General features: G+C 58.9%; 1 protein-coding gene across 3 annotated transcripts; it reads left to right on the top strand.

The window, feature by feature from the left end:
* The first annotated feature begins 5,574 nt into the window (after window positions 1-5,574).
* On the top strand, window positions 5,575-21,041 carry RAC2 (Rac family small GTPase 2). 3 transcript variants are annotated; one of them, XM_030320551.2, is made up of 7 exons: window positions 5,575-5,745; window positions 7,608-7,679; window positions 13,378-13,495; window positions 14,104-14,166; window positions 14,503-14,662; window positions 17,922-18,053; window positions 18,704-19,478. In XM_030320551.2, the coding sequence occupies exons 1-6, from the start codon at window positions 5,711-5,713 to the stop codon at window positions 18,050-18,052; spliced, it is 579 nt and encodes a 192-aa protein (XP_030176411.1). In that variant the 5' UTR covers window positions 5,575-5,710; the 3' UTR covers window position 18,053; window positions 18,704-19,478. The 3 variants fall into 3 exon arrangements, with proteins under 3 accessions (XP_030176411.1, XP_030176413.1, XP_030176412.1); XM_030320553.2 differs by lacking the exon at window positions 18,704-19,478 and adding an exon at window positions 20,173-21,041 and having other exon boundaries at window positions 5,576-5,745; XM_030320552.1 differs by lacking the exons at window positions 5,575-5,745; window positions 7,608-7,679; window positions 18,704-19,478 and adding exons at window positions 11,584-11,665; window positions 20,173-21,041.
* Window positions 21,042-21,775: the final 734 nt, after the last annotated feature.

Genomic DNA, 21,775 nt, shown 5'->3' with positions numbered 1-21,775 from the left:
AGCCCCGCGCGGGCTCCGTGCTGACAGCTCGGGGCCTGGGAGCCTGCTTCAGATTCCGTGTCTCCCTCTCTCTCTGCTTGTGCTCTGTCTTTCTCCCTCTCAAAAATAAATAGACATTCAGAAAAATAAAATCGAGATAAAACAAAGGTGCCCACCATCACCGATTCTATCCGATACGGCAGGAAGCGCTCCAGACTATCCAAGAAATTAATATTATAAAAATTGGGAAAGAGGAAGTAAAATTGTCATTTGCCACCAATGAAGGCTGTCTACAAAGACAGTCTTAGGCTTGTTAGTAGCGAAATCTCTCGATAAATTATAATAAGAATTTCCATTCCATATGGCCATATATATAAGTATAATATACATATATATATAAGTCCAATATGCAAAATTTGACATTTTCCCTGCATATAAGCGACAAACAGAAAATGCAATTTTAAAAGGTGTTAGTTCCGAGGGCACTAAAAGTAATAACGTATCAGGAACAAATCTGATGGAAAAAACATGCATGACCTTTCTGGGGGGAAATTATAAAACTTTATTGAAAGCTATAAAGGAGAAATATAACAGGTTAATGGGTAGGAAGACTGAATATTACCAAGATGTCCATTCTCCCCCAAATTCTTCCATAATTGAACCGAATTCTAATTAGAATCCTGACACAGTTTTTCTCGGAACTTGACAAGCTGATTCTCAATTGATACGAGGTCAGTGCTAACCGTTTTGAAAACATTCAAGAGGGGGGAATTGTCCTGCCGGCTATACAAAGCTGGCACGGGGTCTTGGCAATTAAGGCAGCGCTGTGCTGTTTCGGGGGGGGACGGACAGACCAACAGCCAGAGGGGCTGGGAAGACTCGCGCAGTACAGACACCTGCCGGGAGACGCTGGGCTGCAGCTCACTGGGGTAAAGGCAGGCAGGGCGCCTCAGCAAATTGTGCCGGAGAAGTTGGTCATGGAAACGATGAAATTAAACCCGTATGTCATCACACCCTAAAAACCCGTCCCAGCTGTATAAAGGCCTGAATATAAAAGCACACCTTAAAAGCTTTAGAAGAAAACGTAGGAGAACATCGTTTATGAAATGGGGCATAGGAAAGGATTTCTTTTTTCTTTTCTTCTTTTTTAAAAAAAAAATTAGAGAAAAAGAGAGGGAGTGGGGGGAAGGGGCAGAAGGAGAGAGAGAATCCCAAGCAGGCTCTACGTTCAGCGTGGATCCATGACGTGGGATCATAACCGAGTCAAAATCAAGGGTGGGAACATTCAAAACCGACTGAAGCACCTGGGTGCCCCTGAGTGTCTGTCTTCCTTCCCTTTCCCTTCCTTTCCCTTCCTTCACTTCCCTTCCCTTCCCTTCCCTTCCCTTCGCTTCCCTCCTTCCTCTCTTTCTTTTTTCTTTCTCTTCTTCTTCCTTCTCCTTCGTTTTTTCTTCTTCCCATTTCTTCCCTCTTCTTTCTTTTCTTTCTGTCTCTTTCTGTGCTTTTCTTATCTTCTTTCTTTTCCTTCCCCTCCTGTCTCGGACGTCCCTTCCTTGTCTTCTTTCATTTGGTCCTTTCTCTTATTCTTTGTCTTCTTTCTTTCTTTCCTTCTTTCTTCCTTTGGGAAGGATTTCTTAAAACTCACTCCAAAAGCAACGCCATCAGGGAAGAAGTTTACAGGAGACTACATTCAAATAAAACCTGGTCATTCAAAGTCACAACCGATTTAAAAGACAACCCAAACCCAAGGCTCGGAAAAAAGATAGGCAATTTAAGTTTGGAAATCAGATTATACAAAGAACTTCTCCAAATAAACACAGAAGAATAGAGGAATGGACAAAAAAAAAAATACGAAGAGGCAATTTAGGGACACACGAAACACAAATGCCCGATCAATGCCTTGCAAAGATGCTCAACGGCACCAGAAGTAAGTTAATATAAATTAAAACCGCAATGAGATGTCAGTTCACATCCACAAGGTTGACCAAGTATAAAGGCCACAAGGGGAAGTGTAGGCGAGGGTGTGGACCATGGGCGCCCCTGAAGCATGACTTCTCTCTCGATTGAGGGAAAATATGGGCATGGCCTCCAGTTCTGCGCCCCTACTTCTAGAGAAATCTCACACGCCAGCTCCAGGAGTCCGCACATGATCATAGCAGAGCTGTTTGTAAAGCAGGCTTTGCAAACTCATATATATCCACTAACGGGGGATTGGAGAATACATTTTTGAGACATTCATATCATGGAAGATTGCATACCAGCAAAAATAACTAAACTAGAGGAAGAAGTCAACCATTTACCAGTGCATTGCTGGGTGGAGGCTGCGATTCTCAAATCCTCAGGCTTGTGATGAGAAGGAGGCTGGGAACTGATCTGAGTGGCCTCAGAATAAGAGTTAGGACCTCTGTGGGGACAATCTAGGGAGGTGGATTGGGCTGAAATGAGGAAGGCTTTTGTAACAGGCCCAGTTGCCCGAGGGTGGAAGAGACGGTCTCCTAATGAAATGAGTTCCCCGTCATCGGGGTATGTGAGCAGGGGCTGAGTTCCCCGTCATCGGAGGTATGTGAGCAGGGGCGATCCCTCTACGCATGCCCAGAGGCCCCGCGTATCTGTGATTCAGTGAGTCTGCGAAGTGTGGTTAAAAGAGTACAGGGCCGATATGAGTAACCAGACGGTGACACATCCCCGTGAGGGACCTGCTCGCTGATGAGGAGGGGACGGAGGACCACAGCACACGCAGCGACCCGATGTCCTCTCCGAAACACGCCGAGTGAGAGAAGCCTTTTGCAAAAGGTCACGTACTGTGTGATTCCATTTATGTGGGATTCTAGGAAAGGCAAAGTAATCTAGGAAGACGAAAAGCAGATCGGAGCTTCTGCGTGCGGTGGGGGGAGGGCAGGAACGTCCGCAGTGATGGGAGCGTTCTGGAATGTTCCGTATCTTGATCTGGGGGAAGGTCTCATGGGTGTATATATCTGTCAAAATGAACGGAACGGCGCACTTAAGTGGATCCTCTTAGGGGCGCCCGGGTGGCTCAGTCCGTCGAGCGTCCGACTTCAGCTCAGGTCATGATCTCGCAGTCTGTGAGTTCGAGCCCCGCGTCGGGCTCTGTGCTGACAGCTGGGAGCCTGGAGCCGGCTTCCGACTCTGTGTCTTCACAGAGGGAAGGAGGGAGAACCTATAAGGAGAACCTAAATTCGCTTCCAGTGTAGCAGCTACAAGTGTATTATCTCTGGCAAGCCAGCGAGCCTCTCTGTACCTGGTTTTCTCATCTGTAAAGTGGGGGAGCAGGAGAGGCCCCGCCAGTCGTGTGTCAGAAGCAGTGAACTCACGCTGGAAGCACACAGCCCTTCCCACTGTCCTCCCAGCCCTGCGTCCACAGGGCTGCTCCCCTCCCATCTTGTTTCTCTCCCAACCCTGGCATGCCCGCATAGCCTCAGGGCCACCTGCAGATCGGGACAACCCAAGAGAGGGGTTTCAGGATCCCCGGGTCCCTCTCAGTACAGATCACAAGTCATTCAAGGGCCAGCTTCCTCTCTTCTTTTTTAGAAGTTTATTTATTTGTTTTGAGACAGAGGGAGGGAGAGCGGGAGGGGCAGAGATAAAGGGAGAGAGAGAGAATCCCAAAGCAGGCTCTGCACGGTCAGCGTGGGAGCCGGACGCGGGGCTCGAACTCACCAACTGTGAGATCGTGACCTGAGCCGAAATCAAGAGTCGGAACGCTTAACTGACTGAGCCACCCAGGTGCCCCTTGCGGCCAATGTCTAATCTGTGTTTTGTATTCCTTGCAGAGCTGAGCCCAGTGCTGGGTATTCAGGTGGTGTGTAATCGAATGCATGCAGCACGAAGGAGGGAGTTGGGGTGGCCCTAAGTCAGGGTGACTTTTGCTTGGATTGTCTTGGAGAAGTGGCTTTCTCAGGATGGAGGCAGGGCCATCTGAGGGCTGTGCGGGGGCCATGTATGGTTGGGCAGGCTGTTCAACTGTGTAAGGAAGCTCCTCCCTAGAGGGGCAAATGGGAGATAAAACCCAGTCCATATAACCCTTTCCAAGTCATGTGGCCTCACTCATTGGCTGTGTCTTCCCAAAAGACGTACATTCTTCCTTTTTCTTTTCTTTTTTTTTTTTTTAATAAACTCTTTATTCTGGAACGAGTTTAGCTTTACAGAAAAGTTCCAAACATAGTCAGAGATTCACCTATACCCGTCACCCGGTTTCGCCTTACGTGAACATCATAACCAGGGCACGCTTGTCAAAACTAAGAAATTAACGTCGGCACAATACCGTCCGCTCAGTTTCAGACTTGATTTGGATTTTACTACGTTTCCCACTAACGTTGTTTTTCGGTTCTAGGATCCAATCCAGGACCCCGCAGTGCATTTAGGTTTTTGTTTGTTGTTCAGATTCACAGAGGTTGCCCTAGGGGCTAGCGGCGGGTGGGAAAAGAACCTGGGTCCAGGGGGAGCATGTAGAATAAAGGCCTTAGGTGGTTTGTGAGGCAGGAAGCCCAGGGTGGGTCACGGGGGGCCTTCCTGACTCCGTCTGAGCCCCGCGAAGTATTTTCCACCGTCTCAGCTCAGCTAATGCCAAGGAGAGAGGAAAGGATCAAAGTTTGTTGGCTGGTTTGAATCCCCGACGGGCCAAGTTTTGGAGCAGGCCACTGTCCCGGGGTCTCCTCGTTCGTCCTAAGTGACAGTCCAGGGTGAGTGACTGGCGGCTCTGCCTCTTTCTTCCCCCGGGTGTGTGTGTGGGAGGGGGGGGCAGTGGCCATGAACAGTTAGAGCCAGGTGAACTTGGAGTTGCCTGGCGCTGGGTATGATTTCAGGCTGGGCGGTCCTAGCGAGTCCGCTGCCTTCTCAGACCCTCCCTTTCCCCCTCGTTACAACGGGGCACGGATCCTTGTTCCAGGGTGCCTGGTCCCCCAGGGTGGCCTCGAGCACAGGACTGGCTCGTGTGGAGCACTGCCCGTAACTTCCTTTTTATTTCTCCTTCTCCATCAGCGGCCCCCCGCCTCCCTTCCTGCCCACCCCCCGCGCCCCTCCCCTCCTTCCGCCCTCTGGGATCCCCGTGCTTGGGGGAGCCTTGTGTATCGCTCATGCAATCCCCCGGCCTGGGGTGTCCTCTCTCCGGCACCGCCTTTCAAGTGCTGGCTCACATGTCACCTCCCCGGCCCCGGTTCTCCCTTCGTGTAGCCCCGAGGTCCCCTCCCTGGAGATCCCTCTTGGCCCCATCGCTTCCTGCCTTGTTTTATAGACACACGTGCGAGGTCTTATCTTCCCCAGGGATGGGCTATACCTTTCGCACCCTGGACTCACCGGCACCTGAATACCGTGCAGGGCACACACTTTCAGCTCATTGAGTGTTTACCACTTAGACCCGAGGTGGACTGAGCTCCTCAGGAAGCCCTAAGCCTTTGGAGAACTGCTCCAGCCCGGCGCCGTGCGCAACAAGTCAGGCCCCAGCCCAGAGGGTACCCGGGTCTCTTGTCGGTGCCCCAGCCGGCACCTGAGGGGCCCCGGGCTGATCTGCCAGACCGCATGCTCCGCCCTCTGCAATCGGCTGTTGGGGCAGCAGCTTGGGTAAGTTCCCCTTCCGCTTCCTTCTGCCTCCCGTCCTACTGAGCTGCTCTTCCGTCAGGGGGGGACCTCGCCAGGCTCTCCAAACCCTTGGAGCCCGCAGAAACGCTCCGTGCCCCGAGCTGTCACCAGCGCCGCCTCCCAGGCCCCGGACGCGATGCAGGCCATCAAGTGCGTGGTGGTGGGAGATGGGTAAGTACCTGGCTGAACGTCTCACCTGGCCGGAGCCGCCCGACTGGGTTACCCCGGAGACCCTCCCGCCCTGCCGATGTAGGAGTCCCTGGGAAGCAGCTGGGAGGGGCTGCTCCCTTCTTGTCCCCGGGGCCCAGAGAAAGCCCCCCACCTCCCCCCCCAGGTGGGCAGAGGACAGCTCCACTCTCTTTGCCCACTTCCCTCCGGAAGCTGCCTGGGGGGAGGTGGTGGAGGGTGCGGGGCTGGGGGTAGATGTGCCCGGGGCCCCTCACCTACACCCTGAGAGCTGGGACAGGTCTCTAATGGGACCTGTCTTCCACTCTGTGGAGGCAGATGGGGCGGGGGTGGAGAACCAAGAACCTGGCCTTTCGTCCGCAGGCTGACCTGGGCTCTGGTCACTGGCTTGCTCTGCTGTGTGTCCTCAGGCAAGCTGCAGAGCCTCTCTGAACCTCAGCTTGCCCATCTGCGCAGAGGCCACGCCCCTGGGGTTGATGTGGGGGGGTCACCTGACATACTTCGAGGGGCTGTCCTGTGCTCAGGGTGCTCAATAAATATTACCCTCCTTCCCCTCCTCCCTCCCTGACTCTCCCCTCCCCCTCAGCCTGCCTGGTTGGGGAGGACGGTGCATGGGGGATGTGGGCAAAGAGCAGAAGGGGGAGGGGAACACGAAGGGAAGGGAGAGGGCAGGAGGGGTGGGAGGGTGATTGGGAGGGCCCGTGCCAGGTAGGCTGGGCCGAGGGGCCTTCTCAGCCGTGGGCCTCAGTCTCCTCATCTGTACAACGACTGGTCCGAGATGCCGATCTCTGATGCCAGCCGTAACAGCGTCTCAGGGTCCGGCCCACAGGGGCATCCTGGGTGCAGTCCAGCCTACCCCAGCGTTTCCGGCTGGGCAGCCCTCCGTTCCCACCCTCCCATTCTGCAGAGGGGCAGCCTGAGGCTTTGGGAGGCTCAGCTCTTTCCTGCCCTGGGTCGCAGTGGCCCTGACACGACGGGACCGACTTTGGCTCCGATGGGTCTGCTGGGAGCAGGTCGGTTTATCAGACGGCCCTCGGCTGATTCGGATGCGCTGGCCGGCCTTATCTACCCGCCTCTCTGCCCAGCCCTGCTCACTTCTGCTTTGTACCTAATCTGAGGCGGGGAGGGCAGAAGCCAAGGGCAACGTTCCAGTCATTCAAAGTTACCTTGGTGGCAGGCCCTGGGGAGGGCGGCGGTGGGGGAGGAGAAGGCGGCCAGCCTTCTCAGAACAGGAAGTGACGAAACGAGGGCCCGGGGGCCGCCCCCTTGGCCCCGGGCTTTCCATGGCGCTACCTGTACCCCCTCCCGGCCCAGCCGACTCGCAGACCCAGGGAAGAGGGCCCGAATCGTGGCCATCACTCTTCAGCGCTCACTGTGGGTCAGGCGCCGGTTTCTCCCCTCTCTCCAATCTTCCCACCCACCTCACATTAGGCCCATTTTACAGGTGGGGAAGCTGAAGCTCAGAGAAGTTAAGCAATTTGGCCCAGACCTCGTGGGGTTTGAGGCCAGGCCTCTCTGACCCCCAAAGTCTGTGTTCTTAACTGTTACCCTCTCCGGTGAGGTTGGGAGGGCAGGCTTTCCCTAACACGGACAAGCTGCTACGCTGTGTCACACATGGTGCTGGCCTCTTTTACAAGCTTCATCCTAACTTACTACTCAGCACACTCCTGGGAGGATGGACGCATCGCCGTTTTCTAGACGGGGAGACTGAGGCCCAGAGACGTGGGCCCGGGTCTTCCCCGCCCCCCCCCGGAGGGCTGGGCCAGGGGACGGCGCAGGTGCTCAGAAACCTCCGTGTCTCGGGCAGGGCCCGTGACCGCCGTCCTCTCGAACTTTCTGCCTTTCAGAGCCGTGGGCAAGACCTGCCTTCTTATCAGCTATACCACCAACGCCTTCCCTGGAGAGTACATCCCCACCGTGTGAGTCCCCGCGGCGGGGAGGGCCGGGGCGCTGGGAGGCTGGGGAGAGAGGCATCCTGGAGCCCACCCCCTTTTCAGGCACTTCCTGTGTGGCGGCCCGTGTGGGCACCTGGGGGTCTCTGCCTGGCAGAGGTGCCTCACGATCCAGCCAGGAAGCAGCGATCGGCGTCGAGATGGGCATTGAGGGCGGGGGCCGGGGCCCCCGGGGTGGGAGAGACCGGGGAGCAGGCCTCTGTCCAGCCGGGCCTCGGCAGGAGGTGGGATGTGGGGCTGGGTCCCAGAAGAGGGGCTGGGACGGGGTGGTTGGAGGAGGGGGCAGTCGGGGGCCTTGACACGGGGGAGCAGACAGCAGACGCACGCACGCACGCACGCACGCACGCTGTTAGGGGGGAGGGCAGTGCCCTCTGGAGGCCAGTGGGGAGCCCTGCCCTGTTGTGGGACGTGGAGGCGGGTGTGTAGGAGTTCGTGGGTGGCAGCCTCGGGAGGGGAGGGTAAGTGGGAAAGCGCCTGCCCCGCCCCCACCAGCCCTCAGCGGGTCCCCCCCTCGCAGGACAACTCCCCAACCCTTAGCACTGCATTCAAGGCTCTGCGGGGCCTTCTCCCCACCTCGCCTTCCGGCATCGCGGCCCAGCACTTTGCTTCGTGTTCTGCCTGCTTGTGCCCACCAAACGCTCCCTGGGCATTCTGGCCTCAGGGCCTTTGCTCAAGCCGTTCCTTCTGCCCGGAGTGCCTTTCCTTCCAAGGCTTCTAAGACCCTCAGGCCAGCTCCGGTGCCCCCCACCCCCCACTTCCAGGAATCTTTCTCATCCAGCCTGAAGGGACCTCTCACTCCCTCGAGTGACTGTATCTGATCCTTCCTGTGACTGTGTCTCTGGAGGGCAGGGAGCCTTGTACTCTACGGTCACCCCGTTATCTCATGCACATCGTCTTATACCTGATAGACGTGTTCCGTGTTGGCCTGAATTGAACTCCATGGAGAGGCCCTCGGAGGATCCATCAGAACACGGGCCTACCGTGTCCTGCATGAAATGTCACACATGTGTGCCCTCCCTCGGTCCTCAGCAGGGGTGGCCGTTATACCCAGGCCACCCACGGGGGAAGCTGCGAGCCTCACGGCGCCCAAGGGGCCTGCCCCCCAGGACGCCGAGCAGCCGGCCGGGCCAGGGCAGAGAAGCCTGGGTAGGGACCCTGGAAAACGGGCTTCAGCACCAGCTTGGCTTCCGAGTCCCCAGATGGCCTGGTGCCAGTGTCCAACCCTCTCTGCACCTGCCGTATCCGTCCGTTTGCCATGGATCACCAAGTATTTATCAGGCATCTCCTAATGCGGAGGCAGGACTGGCTCTAAGCCTGAGAGGGCGCAGCTCCCGCGAAAGGCCGTTGTCACCGGCGGTGCCCTGGCCCGGCCTGCCTTCCTGCCTCTCCGCCTGTCCCAGCTGGGGGGGGCCCGTTTGCTGAAGGACCTTGGACCAATCATTTCTCCTCTCTGAGCCTCCGTTTCCCTTTTTTATAAGGTCAGAGCTGGGCTGGGAAATCCCAGGCTCACCGCCGGGGCGCCTCTCCTGGGCAGGGAGACGAAAGGCGTGCTCTCTGCTGCAAGACGGTGGGACCAGCAGAGGCCAGGCTAGGGCCAGTGGTTGCCAACGCCTTGGAGAACCCGGGCTCCTGGTGGCTCTTGGTGGGCTCGGGACACCGGACGCCCCTTGCAGACCGACAGATAAGAACGAACCAGGCAACGTCTACCTTCCCAGGACTCTGGGGAGTTTGGGTCAGACCCTAGGGCCATCTTGAAATTCTTAACTTTTGAACAAGGGGTCTTGCGTTTTCATTTTGCATCGGACGCTGCAAAGTATGTGGCCAGTCCTGCATGCCACGCTCCTTTGTCATCCGGGACAAGAGTCGCTCAGCTCTGGACAAGCCCTCCGAGAGGCTCCTACTACACGCCTCTTCCTCTGTGATGGGGAGGGGGAGATGAGTCACGCCAAGCCCTTGACGTTGGAGGGCGGGGGCAGCCGGAGAGAGTGGGGTTAGGGAAAACAGGAGATCCCTGTTTTCCTGGGGGGGATCCCCCTCCTCTGGGGACAGTCGGGTTTGCTGAGGCTGGGATACGTGTGCGGCCAGCACATGGTCAGATGAGCAGGTGAGCTGAGCACAGTCATTGCCAGGCGTGGGGGGTTGACGGCTCAGGGTCCAACAGATGGGGAGACTGAAACTCATGAGCACGTCGCTGGCGCTCTGTAGTGACTGGGCGCTCTGGCTGCTTCGAGAAGATGCCAGAACTCAGCCACCGCTGGGCGGCTCAGCTGGTGGGAGAAAAGAACACCCGGTTAATTTCGGTCAGCTTGGCCAGGACTCGGTTTTCGTTTTCATTTCACCTCCTGGCAAGCCAAGTGTGGAATTCTGTGCACAGCATGGCATCTAGCCCCTTCTGGGCTCTCGCTGCCCCCCGCCCACCCTCCTGCCGCCGAGGGTGTGGTTCCCTCGCTGGCCCCAGCTACCCTTCTCCAGACTTCTCCACCCCGTGGCTCCTCTTAGCCAAGATGATCACGTCCACCCCCCCCCCCCCGCCGCCTGGTGAAGCCCCTCAGCGGTGCCCCATTGTCCTCAGGACCAAGACCCGAGTCCTAACGGTGGTCCACACCCTGCCTGACCTGGTCGATCCTCCCTGGTCCCCACATCACCAGCCACGCATGCCCCCTGGTCTCTGCGTTCCTTTATGAAGGTGGGCTTGGGTGGGGGTCAGGTGATGCTGGGGGCTGAGCCCCCTTCCTCCTGCCCCCAATCCCCTCCTCCACTCCGTTGCAGGTGTAGGGCTGGGACTAAAGCCCCAGGAGTGCACAAAGAGGCCACACAGGCCCTGGGTAAAAAGACTCCAGCTGTGTAACCTGGGGCAGGTCCCTCCGAGCCTCCCTGAGTGTGTGTCCCTCGTGTGTGAAATGGGGACAATGGTAGCAGCTGCTTCCTGGGCCCACTGAAGTGGCCCAAGTACCAAGGGCCTGGAACAGTCGTTGACGGCTCTGGGGGCTCAGCAGACGTGAGTTCCCTGCCTTCCCCCCAGCTCAGGGATGCCCCAGGCCCGGGCTCAAACCTCCGAGCCTCAAGCTCTGAAGTGGCTTCAATGTTTCCCAGGTGGGGATTTTCTAAATCTAGTCCTGGCTCTGCCACCGACTGACTGTGAGATCTTGGGCAAGTGCCTTCCTGTCTGTGGGCCTCAGTTTCCTCATCTGGGTAAGGGGGTGAGGGCTGGCCAGAGCGGTTCCTCTGGTGCTGGCTGCCTGTGGATCTCAAGGAAGGGGGCCCCCCCCGGGAGGTGTAGACCGCTGGTGCATCCTTGCAATAATCCCTCTGGCTCTGGCAGCTGGGCCTCTGGGGAGGGACGTGTGTGTGTGTGTGTGTGTGTGTGTGTGTGTGTGGATGGTGCAAGGAATCTTGGGAGGCTTTCTGGCTCCAGAATTTCAGGCTGGACATTAGAGAGGAGAGTGTCCCTCCTTCCTCAGTGTGTCCCAAAGGAATGTTTCCGACCGAAGCCGAAGACGCCAGAGGCGCGTCTTTTCCCGTGATGCCCCCGGTGTCTCCCTGGACGGCGCCTTCTTCCTGAAATCCCACAGGGCATGGCTGGTAGCTAGAGTTGGTACACAGAGCCCCTACTATGTGACAAATGCCTCAGGGGCCTCAGGGTGCAGTGAGGAACAAGCCAGGCGTGGTGTCTGTTGTTTGGGCAAAGATTGCTGGGTTGGGGCCTGGATGGGCGGGCTGGGAGGCAGGAAAGGCTTCCTGCGGGAGGTGACCTTGACATGGGGCTAGAGGGGAGATGACCTTGACACGGGGCTAGAGGCGGCTGAGTAAGAGTCAGCTGGGCACTGGGGAGGCGGAGCGAGGGAGGAAGCAGAGTGGAGAGTCAGAGAAGTGTTTGTGGCAGCTTCTAGGCAGTAGGGAGCGGGGCTCTCTGAGGAACCGAGAAGTGACCGGAACACTCCATGGATGAATAAGTACGGGGTGCTAAAAATAGCAGGCTGCCCACTTTTGGGGGTGTGTGCGTGGGTATTTTTCAGAACAGTTGTTTCGGGAGGCACCCTGAAGCACTGGGGCTTCTGCAGCCGGTCACCAAGCAGCATTCTGGGGCGGCTTCCTGGAGGAGGTGGCATTCCAAGGGCTTCAGTTCAGTCGGCTTTAGTTCCCATCTACCTGCATGTATTGGGTGCCAGGCCTGGGAAGCAGCCAGGGCCCTGTGGAGCCCTGACCCCCAGCAAGATAGAGACACACGGATTGCCTCTTCAAGGTCAAGATAAAGCAGTTGCCTAGGGGAGGGCACAGTGAACTCTTTCCAGGTGGAGGCTGGGGGAAGGGGGTGGCCCCCTCCCCCTCCCCACCGCAGTGGAGGAACTGCCTGGGCAGGAATTTGACTCTTGAACGGGAGGTGGCGTCTGGGTGGGAGGCACGGCCATGATCAAGCTCAGGGAGGCGGGCAGCATGAGCCTTGCCCGGGAAAGAGCTGGGCTGGTGTATGAGGAGAGAAGGAGGAGGATCCTGAGGTCTCAGTGGGCCAGGCCAGGGGACAAGGAGCGGGTGGCTTTCGTGGGGAGGGACAAGGTGATGATCCCTAGCCCTCGTGGGCGGGAGGTGAGGGCATCTGTGGTAACCCAGCTGGGGCACAGGGCAGTGAGCGTCAGACGTGAGCGCTGGGACCCCACGCAACTGGCTTCTAACTTAGTTCGGTCCCTCACTGGCTGTGGGGCCTTGGGCAGATGGCTGTACCTCTCTGATCCCAGTTTTCTTTTCTATAGGCTGAAAAACCAGCACTTTCCTTTCAGGGGTATGTGTAGTGAGAAATAGTGTTGGGTTGGATTAAAAAAAAAAGAAGAAGAAGAAGAAAGAAAAGTCTGGAAGCTTGTGTGATGGCCCTGGAGGCCTCCCTGGTGCTGGTGGGAGATTTTAGCTGTCGCTATTGGCATCCCCCTAGCAACAACCCCCCCCCCCGCCACACCCAACCCTTTGGCACATGTCTTTCCTGTATGTGCTGGTGGCATTTCTCGAAAGTGTCACCTCCCCCCCCCCACTCCAAGCCCCCTGCCACCAGCCTGGAAGACCAGGAATTTAGCGCCCCTGGAGGTCCTTCTGCCAATGCAAGATAAGGACGCTGGACAAATACCTCGCTTCCTGCCCCTCAGGGGTCAGGGGGCGCCCTGTCTCCCAGCTGCCTCTGCTGGGACCCCTCAATAGCGCCCCCCGGAACAGCTGGTGTCCCTTCTTTGCCTCTTCCTCGCTCCCCTCCCGAGGCTGCCACCTCCTCCGCTCAGGGTTTGTTTCAGGGGAGGACCCCACCCGCGACAGGGTGACCCACATCAGTGCAGTACAGGAAGTGGGTAAATTTGATGCGGGTCGAGCCTTAGGGGGGATGCTCTGCGACGCCCCCCCCCCCCAAGTCACTTCTTCAAAAGATAGGCCAAGGGCAGAAAAGGGACGGACAGACCATGTCTTTCTCTGGAGGTTTACCTGCAGTTAACACTTTTTTTAAGGTAATGAATCAGTAATGGGGAAAAAAACAGCAAAACCCAGAGGGAAAGCCGACGGCACAGGGCCGTGCGAGTCTGACGGTGGCCGCCCCTCCCTGGGCCTCCGCACCAAGCAACGGGAGGCCGGAAGGAGGGCCCGGGGTCCGGGGCGTGGAGACTGACCCTCCTGTCTTGCCTGCTCCCCGCAGGTTCGACAACTATTCAGCCAATGTGATGGTGGACAGCAAGCCCGTGAACCTGGGGCTGTGGGACACCGCGGGGCAGGAGGACTATGACCGCCTCCGGCCGCTCTCCTACCCACAGACGGTGTGCTTCCCTGTCCTCCTGTCCCCGGCCTGAGCTCGTCCCGCTCCCTCTGGGGGCGATGATGCCCTGGGGCCAGGACCGGGCAACCCTGCCCCTGTCAGTAATGACCCTTCTGGCCAGAGCGGGGCCTCCTCCCCTCCCCGCCTGCCTTCAGCTACCCTGCTCTCACTGTGCGCATCTCCCCGGCCCCCCTGCCTCATGGGCTCTGGCACCCCCCGGGGCTGCCCAAGGGTGGGGCAGGAAGACCCCGGACGGGGCCCAAATAGGGAGCCCAGGACTCTGAGTCCCAGGGGTGCTGGGGAGGGGAGGAGAGATGGGGGCGAGCCTACAGCCTCTCCCTCCAGGCTGGCCGGGAAAGGGCTGGTGACCAGAGGGTAGGTAGTGAGTGCCCGGTGAGGAGTACGGGTTCTGGAATCCCAGGTGACAAACCCCGGGCTTCCGTGAGCCTCACTCTCCCCACCTATAGAATGGGGCAGCCTGTCGTGTGAGGATTAGTCCCTTAGAAAAGCCTGGATCAACAGACAGCTCGGTGGCTGCCCAGGTGTGGGAAGGGCCCAGGTGATGCCTCCAGGCCTCTCACGGGTGACCGTTGCCTGCTCTGTCCCCAGGACGTCTTTCTCATCTGCTTCTCCCTTGTGAGCCCTGCCTCCTACGAGAATGTCCGTGCCAAGGTGAGCAGGACAGAGTGGGGCCTTGGGGGCTTGGGGCGGGTGACCCTGGGGGGGCGGGGTTGTTGATGACTTTAGGGCAGGGGCAGCAGAGGGTCCCCAGTGCCAACCGGGGCTGTGAGTCTCCGGGGGTGAGACTCAGAGGGGGCTCCGAGGGGGCTGGGGTGGTTAGCTTTACTCCCCACCCTCTGTAACCTCGTCCCCTCTCCTCCCCCCACCCCCTCCTCCCCGCCTCGCCGCCTCTCTTCTCTCCTCACATTCGGTGCCCCTCCTCTCCCCGTTCCCGTGCCCCCTCCTGCCCGCACCGCCTCTCACCCCCCCCCCCGCCCGCCCGCCCAGTGGTTCCCTGAGGTGCGGCACCACTGCCCCAGCACGCCCATCATCCTGGTGGGCACCAAGCTGGATCTGCGGGACGACAAGGACACCATCGAGAGGCTGAAGGAGAAGAAGCTGGCGCCTATTACCTACCCGCAGGGCCTGGCACTGGCCAAGGAGATCGGTACGGGGCTCGGGGCTCGGGCTCAGAGAGGGGAGCCAGCTGCGGGGGGGAGCCCGCCTCAGCCTCACGCGGGATTAAAGGGGCTCCCGGGCCAGGCTGTGCCGGGGGGGCTGGCTGTCTGGGGACGAGCAGCCAAGTCGAGCTTGAGTTTTCCAGGAAGGCTTCCCGGAGGAGGTGCTTTGCCTCAGGTCTGAAGGGGTGATTTCCCTTCTGCCTCCTTCTCACTTCCCTTTCCCCAGGCCCCCTCCTCAGGCCAACTCCTCTTTGCCTCCCGATTACTGGCCCAGAGAAGTAAAGTCACCTCTCAAGGTCACAGGGCCAGCAGGTGACAGAACTGGGAGTGGAATGCAAGAGAGCACGTTGCTGGCTCGGCGGCCTCGGGGCTGCCTGCACCGGGGAGGCCAGAACCGATGGGTCCAGCCTCTCCCCTGGCACCTGGGCCTGCTGTCCCTGGTCAAGGCCTGACCTGCCTGCGGCCTGGGGGGTGGGGCTCTTGCCCAAGAGCCAAGCGTCCCCAGCCGAGTTTGGCCACTACGAGCAGTGACCCAGCTGCCCGGGGAGCTCTGCCTCGACACAGGATCCTGAAGGCCCAAGGTTTGGTCCCTGAGGAGGCTGGGGCCCCCCTCCCCGCCACCCCCCGCCCCGGCCCTGCCTCAGCCCCACACTCTTCCTTCCGCCGGAACTGGGAGGGCTCCGGGGACTCACATCTCTACAGGAAGAGAAACCGCAGCTGCCCCCCCACCCCCACCCCCTTCCTGTGACTGGTCCACTGACATGGCCATCGTTCTCGGGGGGCCTGTGGCTGCCTCTTAAGCCTGGGTCCCGGGCCCCATCCTGGGGTCTTTGGCTCCTAGGCCTGCTGGCGCTCCTCGCAAATACCGGGCCTGCCCCCTTGCCCTCTCTTGTTTTCTGACCAGCCTGTCCCCCACCTCCTCCTGCCCGGGGCTGACTGCCCAGCCTGCCTGTGAGCCCTTCCCTTCTAAAGCCTGTGCTTTGGGACAAGGAGAAGGGGGCTAGAAGCCTGGATTCCGGTCCTGGCTCCAACGCTGACTGTGTGCGTGACCTCGGGAGAGCGGCCCCCCCTCTCTGGGCCTCAGTCTCTCCGTCCACATGGGCCGGCCTGCGCACGCCCCAAAGGTCCTTCCTCCTCTATAGGGGGATGGCTCCGGATCCTGCCTTGGTCTCTAGCCTCTCCCCCCCTGGAGCTGATCCCCAGTGGGGGGTGGGGCAGGGGCAGGGGCAGTGACTTTGAACTTGACCCGGACCAGCCTAGGCCAGAGGGGAGGCCGGAGAGGGGGACCTGCTGGTGTGATGAGAAGGGCGGCGGCCGCCTCGGCCCCCAGGCTGTGGTGGCGAGTTGGGGAGGCAGCTGAGGTCCCGGCTGGTATAATCGCGGCTGGCTGATGGAGACTGAGCACCTCCTGGGCGCTGGGCCATGTACTTCCCCTCCTTGTTCCCCCGGTGACCATGAAGGAGGCTCTCTGGTTGACCCCACTTTACAGAAGAGGAGAGTGAAGCTCGGGGAGAAGTCACCCGCTCAAGGCCACCCAGCCAGGCTAGGGCAGAGCTCAGATCCAAAGCTGGCAACCTGGCTCCATTAGTCATGGAGATCAAGGGCATCTGCGGCCCCCCTGACCTGCCCCCACGCCTTCGGCGCTCCTCTACCCCACCTGCCTCCACTCGATATGCATCCCGAGTCACCATGTCCTAGACAGATGGGAAACTGAGGCACAGAGAGGGGGACTGGCCAGAGTCCTAGGGTGATCAGAGGCAGAGCTGAAGGGAGCCCAGCACCCTCCCCCCACCCCCCTCTACCTCCACTCAGGGCCGTTGCTCTGGATGCCACTGAGCCGAGAGGAAGCAAGGGGGTGGCAGGTGCCAGGGAGGAGGCAGTTGGTGGGTGCGGAAGACGTCGACGCTGGCTGTGGTCCCTCGCAGGGAGACAGTGGCCAATGCCCGGCGACACCCTTCTAGGCACAAAAGGGCTATAAGATGATGACGCTCCGGAACCTGAACCTGAACCAAGGGAGTCTGGCCTCTGCCAGCCAGGCCCTGGGACCACTCTGTGCGCTCCCTGCTGGGAATATGCTCCCGAGTGCAGGGGACACAGCCAGCATGTGACTTTGTGCAAGTGACATACTCTCTGAACCTCGGTTTCCTTGTCACTGCCCCTTCTTTCTTCCCAACCCCAGGACATCTGTGGGCTTCCTCCTTCCAGGGGCAGTCCCTCTTGAGGTCCTGGCTCTCCTCTCCCCAGCCGTGTGTCTCTGGGCCCCAGGCTTCCCCTCTCTGGGCCTGTTTCCTCATCTGGGAAGTGGGGAATCACGGTATTTCTTCACAGGGTTTTTGGAAGCCCCCAGCTCAGTGCTTGGCAGGGGCACCTATCAGCCTTGGTCTGCTTCCTTCCTCCTAGAAGGGCAGAATCTAGGGGGACAAAGTTCCCCTTCCTGCCCCTGCCTTTCTTCTGGTTCCTGAGGTCAGCCCCAGCCCTCTCAAAGAAGGGGTTTTGTGGTTCCTTACTTCAGAGAAACGATTTGTGTTGTAGCAGACGCGGGAACTCAGGCAGGTTCCTTCCAGAAGGGCATGAACGCGGCCCCTGGGAGTAAGGGCTCCGCCTGACCGTCTGTGCCCCGGGCTCCTGCCCTGAGCGGTCAGGTGGGAGAAGGCTGGTCCCCTCAACAGGGAGGGAAAACTCTCTACTCCCGTTCCCCTCACTGACAGTCCCCAGCCGCCCCAAGGTGGACGAGAAACACCTAGCATGTGACTTTGGACAAATGATTTCCCACCTACGAGCCTCAGTTTCCGAATCTGTCAAATGGGACGATGTTAAGGAATGGTCAGATGGCACTTGGAAGGTCCTGGTGACCGGGCTGTGAGCGCCTCAGGCCTCCCGGGGGGAAGCGTGGAGGCAGGTGTGCGGCTAGTTTTTCGGAGAAACTGAGACGTGGAGAGATTCAGTCACTGTTGCTGGAGCCCTTGTTTCCTTTAGGAATGTGTCAAAATCCCTGCCTGCCTTCCCTAAGGGCTTACGTGTCTAAGGAAGATACAGACCCGCTCTTGTGGGTCTCAGCCTCTCTTTTGGAAACCAAGCTCCCCATTTCAGACACGGGGAAACCGAGGCACAGAGTTGTGGCTACTCTCCTCTGAGTGGCACAGCCCAGGTGGCCCCCACAGCCTGGCACAGTTGTGTGGCTTGGGAGAGGTTTCTGCCCAGGGCCGGCCCCTGACCTGGGCCTGCCCTCTTGCCACCCCACCCTAGACTCGGTCAAATACCTGGAGTGCTCAGCCCTCACCCAGCGAGGCCTGAAAACCGTCTTCGATGAGGCGATCCGGGCCGTCCTGTGTCCCCAGCCCACGCGGCCACAGAAGCGCCCCTGCAGCATCCTTTAGGGTAAGAGCGCCTCCTTCCCCGCTTCGTGACCCGTCCTCCACCTGCACACAGCAGGCTCCGGCTGGGGGGCGGCGGGGTGGTGGTGGTGGTGGTGGGGGGGTGTTTAGCCACTGCTCAGCGGCCTTGCGTTTCACCGGGAATGGCGTTTAGGCCAAGACAGAAGGGCGAGCATCGCAGTGGCCTCAGTTTCCCTATTTGCCTGAGCCGGTCCAGCTCAGTGGAGCCCAGTTCCCAGCAGGAAGGTGCCAGAGCCAAGGCATGGGTGTCGCTAGGCTCCCACCCTGCCGACCCTGGGCCAGGGATGGGGACCGGGATGGGAAGATGCGTTGGCCCCACCCCCCAGGAGAGCGGGGAGGAGCCAGCACCGCGCGTAAGGGTGGAGGCAGGGCAGACTGAGCTGAGACTCCAGTGGGGTTAGAAGGGGGACCAGTGTGGGTTGGAGGCGGCCTGGAGACGTGGGACTAGAAGGGTGGAGAGGCCTTGGTGTGGTGGGCAAGCGGGGGCGGGGGGTGGTGGCGGGGGACTGGTGGGAGGGCCAACCTGGAGCCAAAGCCAGGAGGCGGCCGTGAGCCTTGAGCTGGGAAAGCGGCGAGGGAGCCGGCGGTTCTGCTTGCCATCAGATTCTCACCCCCTGCGTGTCTGCCTTCCAGGTTGCACCCAGCCCTCCCAGCCAGATGGTTCTGACCTCCAGGGCCCTCCCATAAAGCCCAATGGCACCCCGGCTGGCCACGCTGTCCCCTCCCCGCCCTTGGTGTCTCCTAGCAGAGGGCTGCAGAGCTTGGTTGATGGGCTTCTCTGGGCCGGAGGCCCCCTGGGGCTGGAAGGGTGTGAATTCGCAGGCTCTGTTCCCAACCCCTGCTGCTCCTGCCCTCCCCCCCCCCCACTCCCCGGGGCCAGAGGGGAGCCCCCTTTGCATTAGTGCTGTCCGTGCCCGCTGCCACACAATGGCAGCGTCTACCCCTTTGCCCCAGTCCCACCCCGGCGCCTGAATCCCCTCTGGAAATTTCGGGCCAGATTGTTGCCAGTATGCCTTCAAGGACGGGTCTCTCGCTCCCTCCTGAGGCCGGCTACTACTCCAATATTGGTGGGCTCGCTTGTCTGAAAGTTCTCCTTCTCCTGAGCCAAAGTGAGTGTCTCAGAAGTTTGCTCGTCTGGTCTGAGCGCTCTTCTTTGGGACAACATGAAATAAACCAAATTCTCTGAATGTCGGCGGGTACTTGCAACCGCCCGTCAAAACCCTGGGTCCCGCGGACTCCTGCCACCCCTCGAGGCTTTCTCCACCGCTCACAGGACCCTGAGCTACATTTGCCCGTAGGAGTCTTAAAACTTTCGGACGCTGCCAGCCAGGACTTTTGCTATTGCAAATGGAAAACCTAATTCAACCTGCTTAAGCAGAAAATAAATGTACTGATTCAAATTTGGAAAGATCGTGTCTTCAGGTGCAGCTTGATCAAGGAGGGGGGGGGGGGCTCAAATTATGTCATCAGGGCTTGCTTTCCTGTACCTCTTTGCTCTGCCTCCTGCTGTCTGGTTCGTTTTCTGGCAGGTGTCTCTCAAGAGCATTCTTCCGGGTTCAAGTTCGGCAAAAAAAAAAAAAAAAAAAAAAAAAAAAAGCACAAGTATCTGCCCCAGGCAAAGTTCTAATTAAGGTTTACTCTGATTGGACCAGCTTACTTGCGGGTCATATTCAACCAATCTTATTTGGTGGGGGGAGGGTGCTGAACTCTGATTGGCCAGGCCTGGACCACACCCCATGCTGGAGCGAGGGGTGGTTCCAAGCCGATAAGAACCTTACCTACTTAAGGTGGAGGGGTTATCTCCCCAAGGAGGACTGAGCCCTTGTTGGAGTTCGGGATTATGGGTGTCGAGCAGCCAGAACTCCCCAACCACCCTTATTGCGGGTCACCGAAAGGGTCCCCACGGGGTAAGGAAGCAATGCCCGTCCCTGGAGGCACGAAGCAAGAGCGAGTTTAAGAGAGAGAGGGGACTGCGCTCCCACCTTAGAGTTTCCTAATTGACAAGTGCCAGCCTTTGCGCTGTGGATGGTTGCTCTCCTCTGTCCAAGCTTCATGCACGCATCCAATGCATGTTTAAGGCGCGCCTTCTCCCTCTGTTCCAGGTGCGGGGTCCAGTGCTGCACATGAGCTCCTGCCCTCGGGGGCTGACACTCTGGAGAAGCTGCAAGGAAGCTACAAGGCAGGAATAAAAAAAGAGAGGTCTAAGACCCCGTCCCCCACGGCACAGAAGTCCCCCCGGTTGCCAGCCCGCGAAATGCTTTGGGTTTCTGTTCTCTGCGATTCTCTGCTCACCGCCCCCGCCCCCCCCCCCAGCTGCCCCCATAAGTCCTGATGTTGGGAGAGGCAGGGCCCTCCACCTCACCGGCCTCCCAGGAACCCCCACCCCCTTGAAAGGAACTGGGTTTAGCGGGGGAAACCCCATGGCGCCTCTCAGCCTCCGCTCAGACAAGGCCTTTCTGTTTTTAAGGTGACTTCACCACGGAAACAAACCACCCCCCTGAAAACCCCACGCCTGCTCTCGCTAGCATGTGGCGAACACAGACCCATCACCCCCCATAATCGGACACGCTGGTTGTTTAGAAGCCCTGGGGCGCCCCCTCCAGTCGTCCAGAGTCTGAAGCGAACCTCATTCGCTCCCTGCTTTTCCGGGGCCTCCAGATAAATCTGGGACCCCTTCCCTTGACTCCCGAGGCCTGGCCACACCCCGCCTCCAGCCTCAGACCGAACTCTCATTTCCTCAAAGACCTCTCTTTCGTCTTAGCCTTTGGCACACCCTGGTGTGGTCCTCTTTCCTCGAAGAATTTCCTCTGCGCCTCTAACTTCCCTAGATGCCAAGGGCGCGCGGGGGGGGGGGGGGTGGTCTCTGCCACGTGCCTCTTCCCCCGAGCCTGCCCCAGTGGGCACAGCCCTTGCTTTATGCCAACAGCAACGCCAGGAAATAAATTCTCTCACCACCGTGCGTTCTCACCTAGCCGATATTATCTCATTTAATCCCCCTCGGGGCCTCCCAGTGTAGGTGTTAGTAGCTTGGTTTTGCGGAGAAGGAAACAGGGGCACAGGAGGGCACGGGAGTCGGTTGGGCTGGAGCTCAACTCACTACGGCAGACACTCTCCTTTCCCATCTCCTCCCACTGCTCGCATCCTTCCTGCTAACAGAAACCTAGTTTTCGGGGAGAGCCGCGAGGTCCCTCGCCCCAGACCAAAACACTTGTTCTCCCGGCCTGCTTTGCCGCTGGGGTCCCACGGGGGCACAGTTCTGGCCAGCAAGGCAGGTGTAAGTCAGCTGGAGAGGTGGCTTCTGGGAAAGTTTGTGTTTTCTTCCGCCCCCCCCAAAAAAAAAACACAAAACGCAAAAATGGCCACTGCCCTTTGTCCTGTCCTCTTCCCCGATGAATAATGATGAGATGTCTGGAGCTGCAGCAGCCATCTTATACACATGAAACCACAAGCACGCAACCACAAGCTGACAGGCTAAGAGTGGAGGAGCAGAGGGACGCAAAGAGGCTGGATCCTTGACAACTTCGCGTGGCCGCAGAACCAGCGCCAACGGCTGCCTTGCTAGGGGAACAAAAGGAAAATGAAACCACCTATTGGTTACGCCCCTGCTGGGTAGGCCTCTGTTGATGTTAGCTGACCGCGTTTGTGACTGAGGTCTTGGGTCTCCCAGGGCTGTGCTCTTCCTCCTGTATCGCTGTGCAAAGTGGC

The sequence above is a fragment of the Lynx canadensis genome, chromosome B4 (assembly GCF_007474595.2).
Source record: "Lynx canadensis isolate LIC74 chromosome B4, mLynCan4.pri.v2, whole genome shotgun sequence".
NCBI classification, from domain to species: domain Eukaryota; kingdom Metazoa; phylum Chordata; class Mammalia; order Carnivora; family Felidae; genus Lynx; species Lynx canadensis.
Note: the sequence above shows the minus strand (reverse complement) of the source record. Positions and strands in the feature narration are given on the sequence as shown.